The 20,879-nt window shown below is 33.5% G+C and overlaps 3 protein-coding genes across 7 annotated transcripts; 2 read left to right on the top strand and 1 right to left on the bottom strand.

Moving 5' to 3' along the window:
• Positions 1 to 1,968: 1,968 nt before the first annotated feature.
• On the bottom strand, positions 1,969 to 5,112 carry LOC129306994 (cyclin-P3-1). 5 transcript variants are annotated; one of them, XM_054947835.1, is made up of 3 exons: positions 3,988 to 4,367; positions 3,667 to 3,885; positions 1,969 to 2,178 (listed from the first exon to the last, which is right to left on the bottom strand). In XM_054947835.1, the coding sequence occupies exons 1-2, from the start codon at positions 4,365 to 4,367 to the stop codon at positions 3,678 to 3,680; spliced, it is 588 nt and encodes a 195-aa protein (XP_054803810.1). In that variant the 3' UTR covers positions 1,969 to 2,178; positions 3,667 to 3,677. The 5 variants fall into 5 exon arrangements, with proteins under 5 accessions (XP_054803810.1, XP_054803809.1, XP_054803811.1 ...); XM_054947834.1 differs by having other exon boundaries at positions 1,970 to 2,172; XM_054947836.1 differs by lacking the exon at positions 1,969 to 2,178 and adding an exon at positions 3,323 to 3,355.
• An 803-nt stretch (positions 5,113 to 5,915) lies between these two features.
• Positions 5,916 to 8,073, top strand: LOC129307145 (putative UDP-glucuronate:xylan alpha-glucuronosyltransferase 4). Its single transcript, XM_054948026.1, has 2 exons — positions 5,916 to 6,753; positions 6,955 to 8,073. The coding sequence occupies exons 1-2, from the start codon at positions 5,940 to 5,942 to the stop codon at positions 7,893 to 7,895; spliced, it is 1,755 nt and encodes a 584-aa protein (XP_054804001.1). The 5' UTR covers positions 5,916 to 5,939; the 3' UTR covers positions 7,896 to 8,073.
• A 6,848-nt stretch (positions 8,074 to 14,921) lies between these two features.
• LOC129307071 (protein DYAD) lies at positions 14,922 to 20,473 on the top strand. Its single transcript, XM_054947936.1, has 10 exons — positions 14,922 to 15,062; positions 15,517 to 15,555; positions 16,019 to 16,133; positions 16,313 to 16,413; positions 16,510 to 17,186; positions 17,317 to 17,700; positions 17,860 to 17,980; positions 18,094 to 18,177; positions 18,650 to 19,282; positions 20,137 to 20,473. Exons 2-10 carry the CDS (start codon positions 15,520 to 15,522, stop codon positions 20,257 to 20,259), a joined length of 2,274 nt encoding a protein of 757 aa, XP_054803911.1. The 5' UTR covers positions 14,922 to 15,062; positions 15,517 to 15,519; the 3' UTR covers positions 20,260 to 20,473.
• Positions 20,474 to 20,879: the final 406 nt, after the last annotated feature.

Raw genomic sequence — 20,879 nt, 5'->3', positions numbered from 1 at the left:
AGCTAAATTACTAATGTAACATCCTCCTCTACGAAGTCTCTTTGAATATATATTTTTTATTTGTTTGAGCTTAATGGTATAATACGATGATAATGTAAGATAGTTTGGGCTTCAAGAAAATCATGACATCTTAATTTTTGTAACTTTATTAATATTAGAAAGAATTTATTTTATGATGATTTGAATTTATTTTGTAATTGTTTGAGTAAGTAGAATTTACTTAAAATGAAATAAATTTTGAGGATTTAATTTTAAAACATATTTTGGAGGAAGGATAAAATTATAAGAGTGAGTGAGATTAAATAAATGAGATTTTAAATTTTTCTAAAAATTATATTTATTTAAATATTATTTAAATTATGTTGAAACTAAATATATTTCAAATCTAATTTGTTTTCTTCCAAAAAGATCTTAAATTAATAGTAAATAAATTATACTTCGGAATAATTACCAAAAAAATTACACTTGGAAGTTAAAAGTATCTATTAAAAAATCTGATATATATATATATATATAATGTGAAAATAAAAAGAGGAAAAATTGATACAAGGAATAAAAAGAAAGATGAGGAAAATAAATTAAAAGACTGATAAAGTAAGAATTCAAAAAAATAAAAATAAAATTAACTAACTAATTAATTAAGATGGGCACGTGGCGTTCCACTCGTTGGATTCAAGGGCATAAATATGCCCTCGAATCAGCCTCGGAGAGGACGCATCCGCATTTCTTTATGCGGGGGACATTGTGAGAGAAGCAGGGCGCGCCCGCGAGAGCAGGAGAATAAAATTTTTAGAGAAGCCATGTCAGATATTTCAAGAGTAGTTTGATGTTTTTGAGGCCAGGTAAGTGTCCTGTAATTTTATTCTATCTAAGATTATTAAATTTAGGTTGATTTAATTGGAGAGAGATTTTAGAGATTGGATAGATTATAGAGTTGTTGAGTAGTACCTCTAAAACTGTTTCAAGATAATAGAAAATAGATTTAGGGAATTTTAGACAACTTTAAATAACTTTGAGAGCTATTGAAATTATTTTAGAACTGTTTAGATCAACTATTATAAATTAAAAGTAAATCTAGGAAATAAATTATAATTAAATGGGATTTATTTTAAATTATTTAGGGATGAAACTTTAAATTCTTATATGGTTGGGACATATAAAACTTGCTTGCGAGCACTTTAAAATTAAAAAACTAATGATTAATATAATTTAGAGTTATTTTGAAAAAACTTTGGGATAAATTGAGAAGCTCTAATGTTAAAAATATATAAAATAAAATAAATAGAGTTCAACGAGAGTAATTTTAAAGTTAAATATAGCTTCAATGAGTATTTTAGAATAACTTAAGAGTAATAAATAATTAAATATAAATTTTATATGATTCTAATTCTTTAAATTATTGTTTGTCGAGGTGTTAGTAGTTTTTAAATGCCTCCTTAATTTTGCTTTGATGTTTGAGTTAGCTAGAAAATTTTTTATAAAGAGACCTCTAGTTCTGAGTAAAATTGAGCCTAAATAACTTCTTTTAAATTATTCTGTATATATGTGTTGGTAGATAACTATAAATTTTATAATATTCACATGAAATTACATCTAATAAAGCATGTCTATTATAACGTATTGTGAAAACTCGGTCTAGTAAAGAATAAAAAGAAATTGAGAGTTTATATTGTGTAGTGAGACACTTAGGAATGCTATGTTGCTTGTATGAAACTTTAAAATTGGATAAATGTTGATTGATTTGATTGATTGTATAATTTAACTATGATGATGATGTAAATATGACGTATGATGTAAAATTTAATTATGATGTGAGGACTCAATTATAACTGTTTTGGATGAAAGTTCATGGTCATTGAATATTATTGAATTATTATGTGATAAATGAAACTATAATCAACTTCGTAATGTATTGGAATTGTTCTATTTATGAGATGGCTGTTGGTTATGAGATAAAATAGAGGAAATAAGGTAAGATCATGATTATATGTTTTCCCCCATGTGGCACATACAAAGTGGCCTTATTATGTGAATGAGGTACCTAGTTCCTTTGACTAGGGTTGAGATAGGCTTGGTATCTTTTTAGGCACTTTATTTGGTTGAAGGGGAAAGCTAAGGTTTGATATGGAGTAATGAAGCCTTTGGCCAGGCACCGACTCCTTTCGCCTGAAACTTCAACTTGAGAAAATAAGGAAGAGATAAGGTAGAACTTAATACAAAATAAAAATGGATTTTTAATCTATTAATAGTGTCTTTCAAATAGTTTATACTTTTTAACTGTAATATTAGTTTGATATCATTGATGTTCTATGAATATTATATACTTGAATTATTGGACAAGGTTGATGGACTCTCGTGTCTTTTATCTAGGTTCTTGTGTTGTATGAATGAAACTTTCTAGCATACTTGTGTTACATGTGAGATGGTTATATATTAGATAAAACTTTTTTAAGCATGCTAGCTAGTAGGAATTGTTGTATTGAATTTTTATACACTTGAAATTTCTTTGTGATGATTATTAGTGTGAAGTGAAATGTTTGTGAAAATTCAATAGATCCGATCATCTACTAATTATGAATATATCATAACCTTTAAGAAGTTATTGAGACATTATCTCACTCCTTTCTTAATTGCTACAAGAATTAATAGTAGAGTTTAGGGAAGGGAACATACTTAGGGAGTACCAACTTTGTGAGAAGTATGGCTTGAGAGGAAGAAGCCTGCTGCTATAGCTAAGGCCACCTGACTTGGGCATTTTATTTATTTAATTGATATTTCTTTCCATATTGGTGGGTCCAAGTTGAGGGGATTTGACCGAGGCATTAATGTATATTTTTATTTATTTGTTTCAATTTATCATTTATTTGAGTTATAATTGTGCAGAGTTATTCCTTTTCTATTGTGGTGGACTGCAGAAAAGAGTTTATTCCTTTCCTACCATAATACATATGGACAGTAAATTAATTATAAATTTATTATGAGTTTAATATTTTTAACTTTTTTCTGCTATGGTATCTTTGAATGTTATGTTAAAACTTTTTCTACCATAATAGGTAGGGGCTTATGTTAGTTAATTAGGCATGTTCTAAATGTTATGGTAAAAATAAAAGTAGTGTTTTTTTTTTTTTTAGCATGATAGATAGATTATCTCTTTTTTACTACGGTAGGTAAATCTTTTACTATCATGGTAGGATATAGTTAAGTGTAAATTTTGGGTTGGGATTGTTTCATCTAACCTATTGGAAAATCAAATCTAATCGGCTTCCTCATTGCTTCAAGCTAGTTAAACAACCAGAACCACCCGATCCTTTCAAAAGCTTTGAGCAGTTGAATTTTTCTCAACCTTCTACCTCACCTTGCATGATAACAAAATGAAGATGCAGCAAGCATGTATTGTCCATGTGCACTGTTATGGCTTATTTCTGTTTCTAGGTTTTATAAACAAGTAAATCACTTTGCACTGGGTAATTTAATTCACTTTGCCTCATAGACGTGATTTCTTCGGAGTATGTGTGATATAAGTTTTATTTCATTAGGTGTCATGCAATTCCACATCATTGTATTATATTCTATCAATGATATCTATATAAAATGCTATGTATAGTACTGGCACTCTTAATAAGAGTTTAAGAATTAAAATAGTGCGGATTTGCAGCTACTACCTACCTCTGCTGAGTTTATTTTTCACCTCTCCTGCCAATGGTGGAATGCCGAGTCTGAAATTCTTGAACTGTTACTTGATCAAGCTTCTCACAGTACTTGCAGAAGACTTGGGTGGTAACGAAGAGCCTAAAATCCAGATTGAACAAGAACTCCAACTCCATTCTGTTCATCTCTGCCGTGCTAACTCCTCCTACCCTGGCATAGTGCCCATTGCTGTAACACCTGCAATATATATATATATATATATATATATTTTCAAAGAATTACACCACCGCATTACCATCTATCTTCTTCTCCTGCTTCTGCAATATATTCAGTGCTTACCCATCATCTACAAATTTTGCTGCCACCATGACACTTGTGATCAGGAGGCGATGGACATTGAAGGACGTGAGATAGCCACCCTTTCGTTGAAAATATCTGTCCATGTATATTTGCGCAATCACAAAACAACAAGTGCTGCACCCTGAGTACTTGTAAATGCGCTCCATATACTGTCTAACGCTCATGTTCGGTGCTTTCGTCCCATCAAACATGGTGACAGGGTCCCTCCTCTTTGCTGATCTCCTATGCTTCTCATTCCTCTGAATCGATCTCTCCAAAACACACGACAATTTCATCAGAACTCGGGGAGCGTTTGAGCTGCAAGAACTTTCAGAGGCATCCAATTCTAGTGATTTATAAGCCTCAGGTTTTGTAGCCATGCCTCTGAAGTTGAACGCTATTGTATTTTTGCTCCTTATTGACTCCACGCGGCTTAATCACAGTATTTGCTTCTGGGGGCTGTTTCCAGAGAACAGTTTATAAATAAAAACTTGGGCGTTTCTGCTGTGCTGTTGACAGATGATAATAGCAAGAAATCTGAAAATACTGATTTTTCTAAAAGGATCATTCTTTTCTTTCAATTTCAGATACTCATACAACTTACCAAAGAATATGCATGTTTCCTTTCAAATCAAAGCTTTCCTATCTGTTTGGGCCATCTGGGCAAAACAAGCAGATCTTTCCTTCAAGGACAAAAGAATTCTGTGGGTGGGTTACAAATTGGCCCACCGAATATGTTAGTGGGGAATGAGAAATATGAGAGCCAGGCTTTGATAAAAATATCAGGAATTCAAGAATATAAGGACAAGCTCGGACCCCAAGCTAGTCTCTCACGTTTCACGACATTCAAATTCTTCAGTGGTATATTGGGAAAGACAATTAATTTTTATTTTTTGGGGGGGGTAATAAACTGAACAATTCATCAAAACAGATAAAACAATACAGACAGCGAACACCACAACACAGCATATTAGGAAAGACAGGATTATAAAATTTAGAAAAACAGATAAATAAATAAAAGCATCAGAAAATCTATTTTTAAGACATGTCGGGGATATAAATGTGATTCAGCGAACCCGCTTCTTCGGGTGTTTTACAAATTTGCAATTTCAGCCATTTGAAGCAAAAGTGCAAGTGGGTTGCCATGAATTTGATCAGAGAATAGGCATTATTTACACCGATTTCCTTGCGTGAAAATCACCCTTCATCATCAGTATTGAAAATAAAAAATGTTTGCTATCCGGATTATTACATAGATATTGACTAAAGATGCTTTTCTAGAAGGGGATTGTGTAGCGGATTAGTTAGTCAGTTACGCATTAAAATTGGATGTTATGTAGCACGTCTTGTTTAGTTCGTATTCCTCAATTGATGAGAGACGTACCCTCTTCTTCAATAATTAATTAGTTCGATGCTGGACAACGGTAGCTCAAGATTTCAACATCCAATATTATTGTCAATATCTATAAATCCATAAATGTTATCCAATTTTTTTTCCCATATAACATCCAATATCTTAATATTACTTCACATCGAGTTAAGAGGACTTTATATGAAGCTCAAACTAATTTAGATTGAGCCTAATTTAAATTTTTTGATGTCAAAGTTCTAACATAGATATTGTTTCTTGACTCAAAACCTTTAAAACCTTATTAATTAAGGCAAGTTTTTAGGGTTACCTTATTTTAATTTAATTGAATGACATGCCATTTGAAAAATTAAATGCCCATACAATCAAATATATGAAAAATCAATTAACAATTACTTTCATAATAACATTTTTCTTTTTTTTTTAATTAGGATAATGATAAGCTAAAAATGGCAAGCAACCAAATGAGGTCCAATCATCCCAATCAAATTCATGCATCTATGCGAGCGACAGCAAAATGATACCTAGGTGCACCCCACACGCAAATCCTCCATTTCCATTTCATCGAGTATAAATCAAATTAATGTCATTCATTAACTTTCACAAAAATAGTGAGACGCTACCTCACACCAATCCAAACCAAATGGCTTCTAAGTCCTCCCTCTGTCGTTTGTCTTTCCAACAAAAAACTTTCGTCTTTTGTCTCTTGCTTGTCTCTCTCCCGCTGCTGCTCTACACGCCTCCATTGAAATCCCAAAGAGTATTGCTTCAGGTTCAGGAACAGAACACCGGACTTGCTTGGTTTGATGCCATAGCAAGAGATATTTATACCAAAAAGATCAAGGTAGGTCTGGTTAACATAGACGAAGCAGAACACGATACTCTGTCCGAGCAATTGTACAAATCATACCCACAAGTATTACCGACGGTATCTGTCAAATTCGATCGTGTTGACAAGAATCTGAAATGGCAAGATTTTTTTCCCGAGTGGATCGACGAAGATCACAAATGGGGCGACCCAAAGTGCCCAAACATGCCTATGCCGACGTTGGAAAATTACCAGGATGTGAACGTGGTGGTGGCCAGAGTTCCATGCGGGAATAGTAACAGAACAGAGAAGAGAGGCGTGAGGGACTTGTTTAGGTTACAAGTGAATTTGGTAGTGGCTAATTTGGCAGTGGAGGGTGGGTGGATGAAGCTGGAAGGAGATAATCGGAGACAAGTGTATGTTGTGCTCATAGGAAATTGTGGTCCCATGATTGAGATTTTCAGATGTGATGATCTTTTGATGCATCAAGGTGAGTATTGGGTATACAAGCCTGAGTTAACAAGGCTTAAGCAGAAAATTCTCATGCCTCCCGGATCATGTCAGATTGCTCCTGCTTATGCCCAAACGGGTATGTTTTAGATCCATTGTACAAGTTCTCATGCTATCTTGCTTTTCCAAACTCATTTATCAGCATTTAAAGCCAATATCGTGACCATTAAGGAAGGTCATAATATGGCCCTGATTTCTTAATATCTCGTCATTATGAGGCAATAATGATTAAAGATTCGGTAATTGGAGACTTCATGCTATTTCCGGTAATGCTTGACAGGCAAAGAGGTGTGGAGAGCTTATTTGTCAGAATTGAAGGTATTGAAGCACGACCCGAGGCCAAAATTGGCCTATGTCACGATGCTCCACACTTCAGAAGCCTACGTGTGTGGAGCAATTGCTTTAGCCCAAAGCATTCTCCAAACCCCAGTGAGCGTCATTCAGTTCTACAACTACACCAGGGACCTCATCCTCCTCGCAGACAATTCAATCAGTCCCATGTCCATCAAAGGACTTGAAGCCGCGGGATGGAAGATCAAGCGCATTCAACGCATCCCGAATCCCTTTGCCAAGAAAGGTTCCTATAATGAGTGGAACTACAGTAAGCTCAGGATATGGCAGCTCACTGACTATGACAAGATCATCTTCATAGATTCTGACTTTCTGGTACTGAAAAACATGGACGATTTCTTCGTCTACCCTCAGCTATCAGCCGCACCTAATGACTGCACGTTCTTCAACTCTGGCTTGATGATCATAGAGCCATCCCAGTGCATGTTTGAGGAATTAATGAGGAGAGTTTGGCGACTAGACTCGTATAATAAAGGTGACCAAGGCTTTCTGAACGAGGTGTTCACGTGGTGGCACAGGTTGCCGTGGAGGCTAAATCGTTTGAAGGATTCCAGGGAGATAGAAGAAGATGAATTGTATGGGATGCATTATTTGGGGGTGAAGCCATGGATGTGTTACAAGGATTATGATTGCAATTGGGACGTGGAGGATCGTCGCGTGTTTGCGAGTGACTCGGCTCACCAGTTGTGGTGGGACGTGTACGAGGAAATGCCACGAGGGCTGCAATCATACTGTGGGCTTAGCCAGAGAATGGAGGAAAGGATACTGAGGTGGAGAAGAGAAGCTAGAAATGCCAATTTCTCCGACATGCATTGGAACATTGAGATCAGGGATCCTAGAACCAGATTAGGAAAGCTCCAAGTTGTATGAGATGCATCGCAATTAATAATTATCGTTGGACTAGCCATTCAATCCAATCCAATCCATCCATTATCATCATCATCATCATCGAATCTCCAATTTTCCATTCAAATTATGAATCATAGTAATTACATTTCAATCATCGATGAATTTGTTGAGTGCTAATTTGAACATATTAATTGGCTTGCTCGCGTGGCTTTGGATATCTCTCCGGCTACATGTTTTTTTTTTTTTTGGCTTGGACAATCTTAATAAAATAAATTGGTCCATTAGGCTAAAAAAAAAATAATCTTATGCGCAGAAACTATAGATCAAATTTTTGAAAATTAAAAAAAAAAGTTTATCATTAATATATAACAATATATGATTAATAAATATAATAAACCGACTACAATACAAAACATAATAAATGTTATGTTGTTTTCTTAGTTTAATCTCATAATATGTGCTATATTTGTAAAATCCTTATTTTATAACTATTAAATATTTTTAATTAAATTTTTCAACGAAAAACGTAGCTTACTACTAATAGGTCAAGATGCCAATTATTTTTTAATTCTTATATATATATATATATATATTGTGCACGTGTGTCCTTAGTTTTTTTATATCAATTTTAAATTTTTTATTATTGCTATTGAGTGATAAACATTTGAGTTAATGATACTAATCATATCGAAATTTAAATTATTCTGTTGATTTTAAGAGGGGATTATACAACAGCCAACGATATGGCACCTGAGCTGAGCGCATTGATTACTTGCCGTCTCTCTCTCACGCGCTCACTGACTGCTCCATTTGTCCTGCCATGACAGGCTTGCTCCCCATTTTCTCGCTTTTCTTCTCAGGAAGCAAACAGCAGGACCAGGGCATGAAAAAGAAGCTGTTTTAAGAGCAGATCATTCAGCTATGAGGCATCTCTCGTACTTTTAAGACATTCATGATGAAACAAAAAGCACATCGACATAAAATCATCTTTCTTGCACTGCATTATTTAATCCTGGGCACCATTAGCAGTCGCAGCTGGTTTATCTCCAACCAGTACATTCAAAAGAAATTTATTATCAAATATATAAATTCAACTATCTATTTAATAATGAATTTAATTTGACAAACTATAGGCATATTAATGTAAATGAAGTTTGTTGAAGCCAAGCGCAGACACCATCGTAGCTAGGCCAAAAAAAAAAAAAAAGCGCACGCAGGCAGGGCAGGCTGGAAAGGTGCGGGCGGAGAGGAGAGTACGAGACGAGTCTCCCATTTCAAAATACCGTTACGAATGATAACGAATCTCATTTCCTCCAAAGTGGCAGTTATTTGTTCGGACAGCTTTGTGTCTAACAGTGAAAAGCTGCAAGGTCTCCTCTGCGCCACTCCCCCCGCCCGCCTGTGCTTTGTCGCTCCGCTTCTTGGTGCCTCTCCGCTCGTCCGCCACCAAAAGTGTAGGGGACCAACTGCCAACCCCATGCTGAGCTATTGCCATTTTAGTCAGGTTAATCAGCATTTTTGCCTTGTATTTTTTTAAAAAACACCTAATATTTTAATATTTTTATTGAAATAATTTTATTTCTAAATTTATTAAAAAAGAACATTTTTATCATTATTGTTAAATTTTTAACGTTGACATTAAATGTTGACTATTAAAAATTTTAATAAAAATGATAAAAATATCCCGATTTAATAACTTTAAGAATAAAATTACTTCAATAAAAATGTTAGAATACTCATCTAAAAAGATATTTCAAGGATAAAAATAAACATTTATCTTTTTCGGTGTTAATGTTTCAATCCCTTCTTTTCTTTGCCTTTTTTTTTTTACTACCTTTTTGTGTTTTTTATTTAATCCGGAAATATGATTCCTACAAATTAATGGCCTGGGTCGATTTGAGTTTTAATTCTATGGTATATTTTGTTTTATTATTTTCAAAAGAGCAGATTTTGATTGGTTTTTTTTAGTTCCAATCTTCCTATGTACGAGAGAATTTAAATGATAGGGAACCTGTTTCTTTCCTTCCCTTCTTCGAAATATTCTGATTTTTCTACCTAAAATAAATGCCAGTTTCTCAATCAAATACCCATTTGAAAAGGACATGATTTTCAAATTTATTTATTATTATTTTAAAATATCCGGATAAACGAGACCTAGAGTAATGACTCAACGACGCATGATGTTCGTGATCTTCTTGATATATCAGATAAACAGATGGTTTTAGGCATGTCCATGCGTAATGAGGGAGATTTATTCAATGGAGTCAAAATATAACAACTAAAATATATTTTTAATTCTTTAACTTTATACGAAGTTTTATATTAGTCTTTTAATTTTATAAAGCATATTTTTAATCTTCCAATCCTAACACTGTTAGTTTCATCACAAGAAAATTTTATACTGTACTTTTAAATATTAACAAAATATTTTTAAATGCTAACTGATTAAGTTTAATTTTTTTAAAAAAATAATAATAATCTGCACAAAAATAATTATTTGAGATTAATAATGTTAGGATTAAAGTATTAAAAATATATTTTATAAAATTAAATGACTAATACTTTATATAAAGTTAGAGAATTAAAAATATATTTTAACTCAATATAATAATAAAAATTGACTTGATATAACTTATCTTTTCAATATAGGCAAAGTCCTTTCAGAATGGCTACAAAGTCGACTACTATGTTATGATAGTATTTAAGGGCCTGGTGAATGAAACCTTTTTATCTAATTTCTATCTGCACCAGTAAACGAGTTCCCCTAAGATTCGTTGTTTTTTTAAATCAATCAAAACCATTGACATTTAATTAACCAATTAGGTTTGGGCAGCCACAGCCTCAAGTGCTACTCTCTTTGTTTTGGAACTATGTTAATCATTTGCCTCCAATTAAAGATTGCCAATTGTGGAGCCATCAATTAGAGCCTGATTGAAAAAAATTCAAGGTCAAGCCACTGTTTTAAAGTATAAAATAACAATTTAGGGTTGAAAAGGCCCTATAATAAAAGGGTAGGTCCTTTTAAGCTCTCTTATATATTTTTTTAAAATTTTAATATTAAAAAGTTAAATACTACATTGATTCTAAAACTTAAGTCTTATATTATGAGGATGAAGAAGGAATATATAAAAAGATTAATATCTTTGTCATTGGTTAGGCTCCATAAGGAGAAGAGTGAAATTATATTAATGTTAATGACAATGAAAATCATCAAGATTCAGTTGATGATGTTGGCAAGTCTGATTGTTATTAGTATTGATTTTGTGATTTTGTTTTTTATTAGATTTAAATTTATTGTTGTGTGTATTGACTTAAATTTATGTTTATGGACTTAATATTATGTAAAATAACTTTTTTAAAATTTCAAATATATTTTTTTAGATTTTTGAAATGAAAAATGAAAGAAAATATTAGGCTGACCCTTTAGTCTTGAGGGCCAGGGGCAAGTTGATCAAAATGGGGCTTTGATGTATAATCGGCTTAATAGGGCTAGCTTGTTTAGGCCATGGCCCTTCACAGGTCAGCCCTAATTGACAGTTCTAGCCAATTGTATTTATATTTCCATATGCCACAACATATTTGAGCAATAAAAGTTTATTGAGAAGATATCAACCAATGACTGCTAAAGAAAATTTATATCAATCAAGAATTACTTGTTATCAAAACTCAAATAAATACTTATTAATTCAAGTTAGTTTTTTATCAACAAGTATCTATTTAAATTTTAACAATTTATTTTAAGTTAATAACAGTCCATTTGAGCTTTTTTTCATTCAAAATTTAAAAAATGATCCTTAACTAATATAAACTTTCACGGATGATCCTTCATTGCTATTTTCCAAAATTTATTTTATAATAGGGTTCAAGAGAATATGAGATTATAAGCTTTTTTTTTTCTTGCAATGTTTTCCTTCAAGATTTGAAAACAATACAATGTTATTCCTACTATTAACAAAAGTTAACATCAATTATTAATTGATATAAATTTGTTATTAAAATTATAAAAAATGACCCACACAAATTACAAATTTTTAAAACTATTACTGTGGTAAAAATTTGTGTAAACAAAATTTTCTAAATTATTATTCCACATTTTAAAACTATTACTAGTTAAGGTTATAACATACTCCTATACTCTATCTAAATTTTAATGATGGCAGCAACTGAAATTTTTCAAAGAAAGCAGCTAAATTTATTTAGGATAATGAATCCTTTTTTGGAAAAATTAGGAAGAGAAATTTAATGCTGTTAAAATTTATTATAAATGATCAAAAAAATTAAAATTAGGTTGAAAGACCAAGATATGTATAACTGACTATTATAAATTTAATATAAAATCTATTAATAATACCTTAAAATCAATGTGAAGTATTGCATAAGTTGTAAAAAAAATTAATTTACAAATAAAACTGTGCAGATTTCAATTTCACAGAAATAAAAACAAAAATATAATTTAATTAAATCAATATATTTTAAAAAATAATTAATTGAATATAATTTTGAAATCATTACTTTTAAAAAATTAAGTCAATATAATTGAAAAATATTTATTTTTAAAATCATTAATTTTTAAAAATTAAGTCAATATAATTTAAAAATTATTAATTTGAAAATAATTACTTTTAAAAAATTAATTCAATATAAATTTAAATTTATTACTTTTAAAATCATTACTTTTAAAAAATTAAGTCAATATACTTTTTAAAGCATGAGAGATATTTTAGTTGCTTTGATTTTTAGTATTATTTGTTTATTTATCATTGTTGTAACTGTCAAATTTAATTTGAGAGGTGGTTAAAAAAATATAGGAGATTTGAATATGGGCAATTTTATTTTTTAAAATTTATAATTTGGTATTTAAATATTATTTTCTTCAGATCCTTAATAATAATTTTCCCTAATTTGTTTTTTTTTTTTTTTCAACTGTGGGGGGCAATTGCCCCCGTTAGAGTATGCGTGGGAACGTTCACCATGCGCGAGTGAGCACGCGTGAGGGATGAGAGATGATGACACGCATTTGGAGATTCCATACACGAGCGGCAAAACATACCGGTGAGAAAGATGTCAGGAATTATATTAAACCAATCAGAAGATGACATGTCAAAGGTGTCTACTATATCACTACGTGGCAGTACTTTACTGGTTCATACATTTCTAAATACTGGGCTACCTAGCACTCTATATATCCTGGCATCCAACGGGAAATTTGTGCCTTAACAGCCAAATCGGATATCCACACGTAAACAGGGCCGTTTCGCCGAAGATTTACAAGCAATATGTCTCCGAGCATTCCGGCAACCATCAGATGCAAACACGTTCATTCTAATGAATAGTTTGTCAGCCGCATTCTTCCCATGGCACGAATTATAAGTGTCGTGTCACAATAAGAATGGGTAGATTTCAGATGAATGATATAGGTGAACAACAGGTGATATTTTAAGCGCGAGAGAATACAACAGTCAGCAAATGCATAGTAGTTTGCAGAGCACAATTAGTTTTTTTAAATCAGGTTGGAGGATGTTTTTACCCTGCAATTTTCCTCACTAAATATTTGAAAATTCAGCATTGAACATGTTTTTATTAAAAAAGTTAATTTTAACTTTAAATTAACTAAAAAATTATACAAAATATCAGAAATCTTAAAAAAAGACTCATAAAATTACACATAAGTACCCTATAAAAATAATATTAATTAGTTCCCCTAAATTAAGTAATACAAATGTTATTCATTATCTATGTAAAAAGTCAATATACAAATTTGACCTATTATTATTATAGGGACTTGATATGTATTGATTTTTTATATGGCACTTATTTACAATTTTATGGGTTATTTTATGTAATTTTTTCAATCAAAATAGTTAAAATTAACTTTTTAATAATAAAGTACTCAATATACTATTTTTAAATCTTGAATGAAAAAGTTGTACTGCATATGAATGAATAGTTGAAAGATAAAAATATCTTTAATTATTTTTTTATAATAAAAAATTTAGGTGAGTTAGATTTAGAGACTCATCATGATTAGGGAATATTTGAATTATGAGTCAAATCCTTATTAATTAGATCAAATAGAGTATTTTACTATTTTGATTGCTTGTGACTCGTGAAAGCCACATATTAGCTTAATTTAAATATATATATATAGGTATATTTCATTTGAAAATGTTTGAGACGGGGATTATAAAGTTTCTTTACCCTAATTATTAAAGAAGTATGTGCATTTATAAGCTAAATTACATATTACCATATGACACGAATTTCAACTATGTGAAAGCAATTTCATATCTTTCAAAATTTTTGAATCATGAATATAAATAAGATTCTAAAATTTTGAATAATATAATTAAATTAATGGCATACTGTATACAAATTAATAAACATGTTAGTCTGTAATATTTTTGTCGGTCAACAAGTTGTTCATATAAATTTGGAATTAAACATAAGTTGATCATTGTTTGAGAAGAAAATATTATTTAGACAGTTTAAATTTTAACATATCTTTATATAATTTAACTTGTTTTATAATTTAAAATTATAATTTTATAATTTGCAAGGAATCACCTCAACTCAACGCGTGAGGGGTGACGAGAGTGAGAGATGACACACGTTTGGTAATTCGTTAGACAAGCAGCAAGATATAACAACCGGAAAGACACCACAAATTATATCATCCTGCTTCTCATGTGACGGCATGATTCTTGCACTAATCAGGGCATGACAGTTCAAATGGAGCCTAAGCAACTCCACGTGGCATTACTAAATTGGTCAGAACATTGTCAATACTGGACTACGCAGCGCTCCACAACAGGGGATCATCGAACAGCCAACGATCTGGCACGTGAGCGGCAACGCAATGGGCGTTCACAATGATTACTTGCTCCCCCTCCCCCCTTCCAGTCGTCGTGAGTGCAGTGTAAAGCTCTAACTAATCTATTTGCTCTGCCCATAACAGATTTGCTCCCCATTTTCTTTCCTAGAATTTTCTCCCCTTTCTTCTCAGGAATCAAACACCAGGTCATGAAAAAGAAGCTGTTTTGAGAGCAGATTCAGCTATCAGGTCTTTCTCGTGCTTTTGACACCAGAACGATGAAATGAAGAGCCCATCGACATAAAATCATCTTTTTTGCATTATCCAATCCTTGGTTGATTCAAGCTGTAAGCTGATTCTTGTCGAACCATTCGCAGGTTTATCTCAATACTTGATCAACTTCGCCTACCGTTTTCAGGGATGTCAAGTTCCCTGTTACAATACAATGCTTTCATCACTGCTCCCTTTGTTCCGTACATAACAGATTTGCTCCGCATTTTCTTTCCGAGAATACAGGCTTTCTGTTATTCCGGTAGCTTTGGTTCCCGACAGAGATAGTTCTATTAGACATGATTGCAAGCCCAGTGAACTTACGGAGGGAAGGGGGAATTTCGCGTTACTCTTAATTTTCTTTAATCACGAAATTTGTTGTTTCGGACACAATTTAATTTCATGCATCTGCATTTAATATGAGAATCAAATATGGGAGACATTTTACTTGAACTTAGAAGTACTATATTTGCAAATTTCTGCAACAGTTTTCTTGTCCACGCTCTTTTTTGGTGTTCTGTTATCATTCAAGTTGAATACTAAAGCCGTGCATTTCTGCAGTTTATGAAGCAATTGGACGACGGTGCCGCTAAAGCTATGGTTTCTCCCTCCCTCCCTTCCTATACGTGTCATTATCTTGCGTGCATCTATGTTAGAATTATGAATTCGTTTGTTATTTCTCATTCCTCATCTTCCTTTAATAAAAAGTATGCCTTCTTGCCATGTGCAATCAACTTTTTTGCCCTCTCAATTTCGCACTCTTCGTGGCGTGTACAATATTTCACAGTTTTAATGAACCTCCAACATGGAAATCACTTTAATTCGGTTTCTTGTCATGTGTAGCCATATATATCATACAAAGAGAATTGTATTTTTTGGGTGAAAAGATGAAATTGTCACATTGATAATGATATGTTGCAGCCTTGTAGCGCGAGCGCATGTTTTTCATTATTATTGAAATTAAAAATTAATTATTATACTAGTATATAATTTCTAGACAACTGATCATATTACGGCAAAAGAGAAACAGTTAATTGAATGAGATTATGGGATACTTTTGCAGGAAAGATTGTACATGAAAAAGAAGGAACACGGCGACGTCGATGGCACTCACAACCCATGTTTGGACAAACATATTCTGCTATCTCCACTCACCTCTGTACCAATCTGTACCCCAGGTAGGAGCAACACCATGCACCCTCCTTCTTTTCCAATCATCCTCTGATAGTCTTTGATCCACACTTTTTTTTATCCATTTGCTTGCTCTTTCATCTGTTCCCTGATAGCGTAAGCGTATTTGCTGATTCTATTATTGTCCTTTATATTAACCGATTGTCACTTTGTTAAATAACTTCAGGGGCTTGTGAGTTTTTAAAAGTGGGCCGATTTTATGAAATCGATCATTCCAACCTTCCACCTAACCGCCCAGATCATTTAAAGTTTGTCCGTGTTGTCATGGTATGTCTTCTAACCTCACTACCCTTCTTTGTAAATGTTCTGCTATATAAAAATCAAATCTTTACGTCGTTTACTTTTCTTGACGAGTGGGTTCAGCTCAGTGACATGGGCGGTCTTCAAGTGTCGGTTAGGTACCCAAGCATGCAGTCTGTTCGCACGCAGTTCTACGATGCAAACTATGGGAGACAAGATAAAAAGAAGATCCCCGCACTCGACGAAAAGTATGTGATGGAATCAGGTTTTGCTTGTAGTGCGCTATACAGGAGAGTCTCGACGGAGGAGTTAGCAGAAAGAGGAAACTCATGGAGTTTCTGGATTACAACCTCTGAAGAAGATCAAACGGCTAAAAGCACATTATTCATTGATGAGGAAACGGATCTGCAGGTTTCCAAGAAGGGCTCATGCTGGTCTCAGCTCAAATATTCCGGGATGGTTCAGTGGGGCAAGCGTCGACCAGTTCGATTCTTAGCCCAGCATGAGAAGAACAATTCAGAATCTTTATCAGGATCTGTGAAAGACACTGGGTTAGATGCAAAGGAAGAAAATGAGAGAGGGGAAATGACTGATAGAAAGAGAAAGAAATGGGAAGAAAAGGAGTTTAGAAAGGAAGTGTCGAATGAAATCATCAGGACAACTCGTAAAAGTAAGAGAAATCACAATGAATGTAGCGAGGTTCAAAGATTGAAGAAAGCACACCATGGCAGGCAGAATCAACTCGTCGTATACAACAAAAAGAAACATAAAGTTTCAATTGACAGATGGTCTGCCGAGAGGTAATAAATATTTGATTATTAATAAATAATAATTCTGTAAACTTAAAAATGGTGGTTGATCATTCTGAAGCCTCTTTGCAATTATACATTTAGTGGTTGCAATCTATAATAGTACCTTGTTTATTTGAAGGTATAAGTTAGCAGAGGAGAACATGCTAAAAGTGATGAAAGCCAAAGGAGCCGTTTTTGAAAAACCAATATTGAGGCCAGCCTTGAGATCAGAGGCTCGAAAGCTGATCGGTGATACGGGTTTACTAGATCATTTGCTAAAACACATGGCCGGGAAAGTGGCTCCTGGCGGAACTGAGAGATTTCGACGACGACACAATGCTGAGGGAGCGATGGAATACTGGTTGGAGAGTGCTGATCTGGTTAAAATCAGACAGGAAGCAGGTGTTCAAGATCCCTATTGGACTCCGCCCCCCGGATGGAAACCTGGGGATAACCCGTCCCAGGATCCCATTTGTGCGAGAGAACTTCGAGAGATAAAGAAAGAACTGTCGAAACTAAAACAGTAAGCTCTATTTCTCAACATTATTTGATCATTCCATGTTGGTAATAGTACGAGTATGCAGACTTGTTCACTATGTCATAAGTGTATATACTTAAGTTCAACTTTATTCGCAGATATTACTCAAATATTAATATGCCATCTCCTTTGCGTTACAACTAGTGAAATGCAGCAATTAGTATACAAGAAGAGAGAGGAACAATTGGCTATTATGACGACGACTAATTCTTGTTTGTCAAACAATTTCAATTTGGAAAGAGGCGGTTCCTTGTTTACTCTGCAGGTAATATTCATAACGTTAAACCTAAGGCTTGCTGATGTGCTTAGCTCAACATGGAAGGTCTCTATGATTTGTTGACCGTTGTTGTAACTATTTATATAATCGCTTTATCGCAGGAGATGTATAAAGATTTGGTGAATAAGAAGTCTAAAATTGAGGAACAACTGAAGGATATTTCCATGGCTTTGGCCAAGATGGAGGTATAACTAATGTTTAAAGCATACTTTTTTCCCGCCCTCTAAAACTAAATTTGCTTTAATTTCTCAAAATCTCGGTATTAATGGATGGTGCTAGACTGAGCAAGTTTCGAGTCTTGATATTGAAGTTAAATTTTTAATATGCAGTCCTTGTATATTTTTAATTTTTTAATATGAAGTCCCGGTATATATATTGACTGTGTAGTTGATAAGCGGACTAGGGATGAAGGCAAGCTTTGTAAAAATTTTATCTTATCCCATTATGACAATAAAAAGGCCTGTCTACTTTCTCTAACAAATAGTATGTGATTCTACTGGAGGTCTCCAGGGTCAATGCTGCTTATCATAGGATAGAACCTGCCACATATAGTTCACAAAAGTTCGATTTGTATGTTAAATATGCAGTAATTTTTGCTGATGATTGACCTTATTGTAATATAGTCATTTAGTCTCACAGGGAGTGAACATGGTGCAGGAACAGATGATGACGTTAAAATCAAGCGAGGAGCCAACATCTGAATCAGTAATGCTTCCGGCGTTATTGCCATCACCAGCAAGAGTAATGGTTGCAGTGAGAGATGAGGGAGAGACGAAAGAGCAAGAAGGACATAAAAATAATGAAAAGAAAGCAGCAACCGGTGAAGCAGAACGATCAGATGACGATATCCAAAGGATGGCAGAAAGTGGGTGGCAAGCTGCCGAGGATAGGGCAGCGAAAATTGAAAGGTTGAAAAGCGGATTCAGAATTTGCCAGCCTCAGGGGACCTTCATATGGCCAAAGATAGCTATCATGTCGCCTCAGGATGTGGTCCCAACCCCATCCTCTGCTTCCTCTTCATCCTTCCCTGAGCCACCTCCGTGGTCTGAGCCATCCTCCCTTGTTAAGCCACAAGCAGAGAGACGCCCTATAAGCTCTGCTACTTTAACCCATGTCGCCATGTCCTTCCCTCCTTTTCTCTCTCCGCCACCATTGGCAACCCCACCTTCCCAAAAAATCGCCTCTCATAGTCCCCCTCTCATCAACCTCAATGAGGCCCCTCTCAATTGTGACCCCCCCTCCTGTGCCACTCTGCCTTACCAATCATCACTGGCTTCCATGCAACCACGTGTAAGTATCTTATTCTTCCCATCTTAACTCTGCATTTTGTTGTGCTTATCTGATATTATGCCTTTGATAGAGTAGATTTCCTTTTCCTTTGGAAGGAAGAAATTATTTGGCTGCTTAAATACATAATTTTTAATCAGTTGTTAATGCATTCTTCTAAACCTTTACTTGTACATGGAATTCATTAAATTATTTACTTTGCAAGATAAAAATGGTATATAACGACGCTTTTCCTTTTGTCTCTCTTTTTTCCCCATCCTAGAAGTTGTTCCGTTAGTGGACCACAGCTGATTTTTGATAGTCGATCGACATACCTGGGATTATTTACTTAAATTGTGTGCATTTCCTTGTACTTGTGCTTAAATGCCTTCCCCCATGTGGAAATGAGTTGTGTTCTAGAAATGTTGAGTAGATAGGGTTAGCAAAATTATAAAAAATAAACAAAAATTCGTTCTTATATAGATTGTGTTCTTACTTTTGACATGGGGAGGGAAATAGATAAAGGCATAACTTGATATTTTGTTAAATGGGGTTGCTGTTTTTTTGGATAATAAAATACTTAAATAAGTTATCTTAATGTCATGCTATCTTCATTGTAGTGGATGATTATTCTAGCCCCAAAACTCTTAATTACACAATTTGATCTTAAGAAATATACATGCTAAGATTTTAGTGATATACACTTCATTTCTTTTAAAGTTTGTGACTCATTGATGTATTTGAAGGTCAAAGCAGGAGGTTGTACATATTTACCAAATTTTTTCCCTCAAATTTGAATGAATAATGAAAAATAAAGTGGAGGTAACAGGCCCAAATATTCTGATTGGTTTTTACTCGAAACCTGTTGCACCTTGCAGAATCCAGTTGCTACAGAAAAGAAGGCTGGTGTAAAGAAGGAAAAAGAAATGGAAAACTTATCATCCTCCATCTCAGAAAGGAAAGGGTGGTGGAATACAGCCATGGATGGCGCCCTCCCCTGAATTGCTGTTCAGCATAACCTTATCTAGGGTTTCATAAAATATAGACTATATCTTTTTGTATAGCATGCAAGCAAAACGATATATGATAATAGGTGTGTATATCTCCTATTGGTTATTTCAGTAGAAAGAGATTCACCATAATAGTAAGGTGGGCGTCAATATATACATTTAAATGAAATTTATGCTATATTAATCAAGTTCGGTTTCTCCGTTATCGTACCTCTAGTCAGCAGAAAATGTTTAGGAAAAAATCTGAATGGCCAAGTTAGTCGCCTCCTTAGTATATATAGTACTGGGCATAGCCCACCTCTTTATGTTTGGCAGATGATGTTAATATGAGAACAAATAGAGACACTATGCTATCATGTTTCATTTGGACGGGGCTAAGGATTAGTCTTTGACCACGTGATGTTTTCTCTTTTTTCTACTTCGATTTTTTTTTTCAACTTTTAAAAGATTTTAATTAATTTATAATTAAAATTTGTTTGTTTATAAATTTTTTCGTTACTTTATTGGGTAATAAGTGTTTATGTTAATGATATTAATCATACTTATTTTCAATATAAATAATTTTTAATTAATATAAATATTTTTTTGCAATAATATATAATTATGTATTA

This window comes from Prosopis cineraria, unplaced genomic scaffold (assembly GCF_029017545.1).
Source record: "Prosopis cineraria cultivar Desert tree isolate PC_DT_omini unplaced genomic scaffold, ASM2901754v1 PC3, whole genome shotgun sequence".
Taxonomy (NCBI): Eukaryota; Viridiplantae; Streptophyta; class Magnoliopsida; order Fabales; family Fabaceae; genus Prosopis; species Prosopis cineraria.
The sequence above is the reverse complement of the archived record's forward strand: the minus strand, read 5'-3'. Positions and strand labels throughout refer to the sequence as shown.

Excerpts from the sequence above, each read along its gene's own strand:
- LOC129307071 (XM_054947936.1), top strand. The coding sequence starts at position 15,520 with ATGAAGCAATTGGACGACGGTGCCGCTAAAGCTATG. Across the intron at positions 17,187-17,316 it reads GACAGATGGTCTGCCGAGAG|GTATAAGTTAGCAGAGGAGA; the intron begins GTAATAAATATT and ends GTTTATTTGAAG. Across the intron at positions 17,701-17,859 it reads GAACTGTCGAAACTAAAACA|TGAAATGCAGCAATTAGTAT; the intron begins GTAAGCTCTATT and ends CGTTACAACTAG.
- LOC129307145 (XM_054948026.1), top strand. The coding sequence starts at position 5,940 with ATGTCATTCATTAACTTTCACAAAAATAGTGAGACGCTACCTCACACC. Across the intron at positions 6,754-6,954 it reads TCCTGCTTATGCCCAAACGG|GCAAAGAGGTGTGGAGAGCT; the intron begins GTATGTTTTAGA and ends AATGCTTGACAG.
- LOC129306994 (XM_054947831.1), bottom strand. The coding sequence starts at position 4,367 with ATGGCTACAAAACCTGAGGCTTATAAATCACTAGAATTGGATGCCTCT. Across the intron at positions 3,886-3,987 it reads GCAAAATTTGTAGATGATGG|GTGTTACAGCAATGGGCACT; the intron begins GTAAGCACTGAA and ends TATATATTGCAG.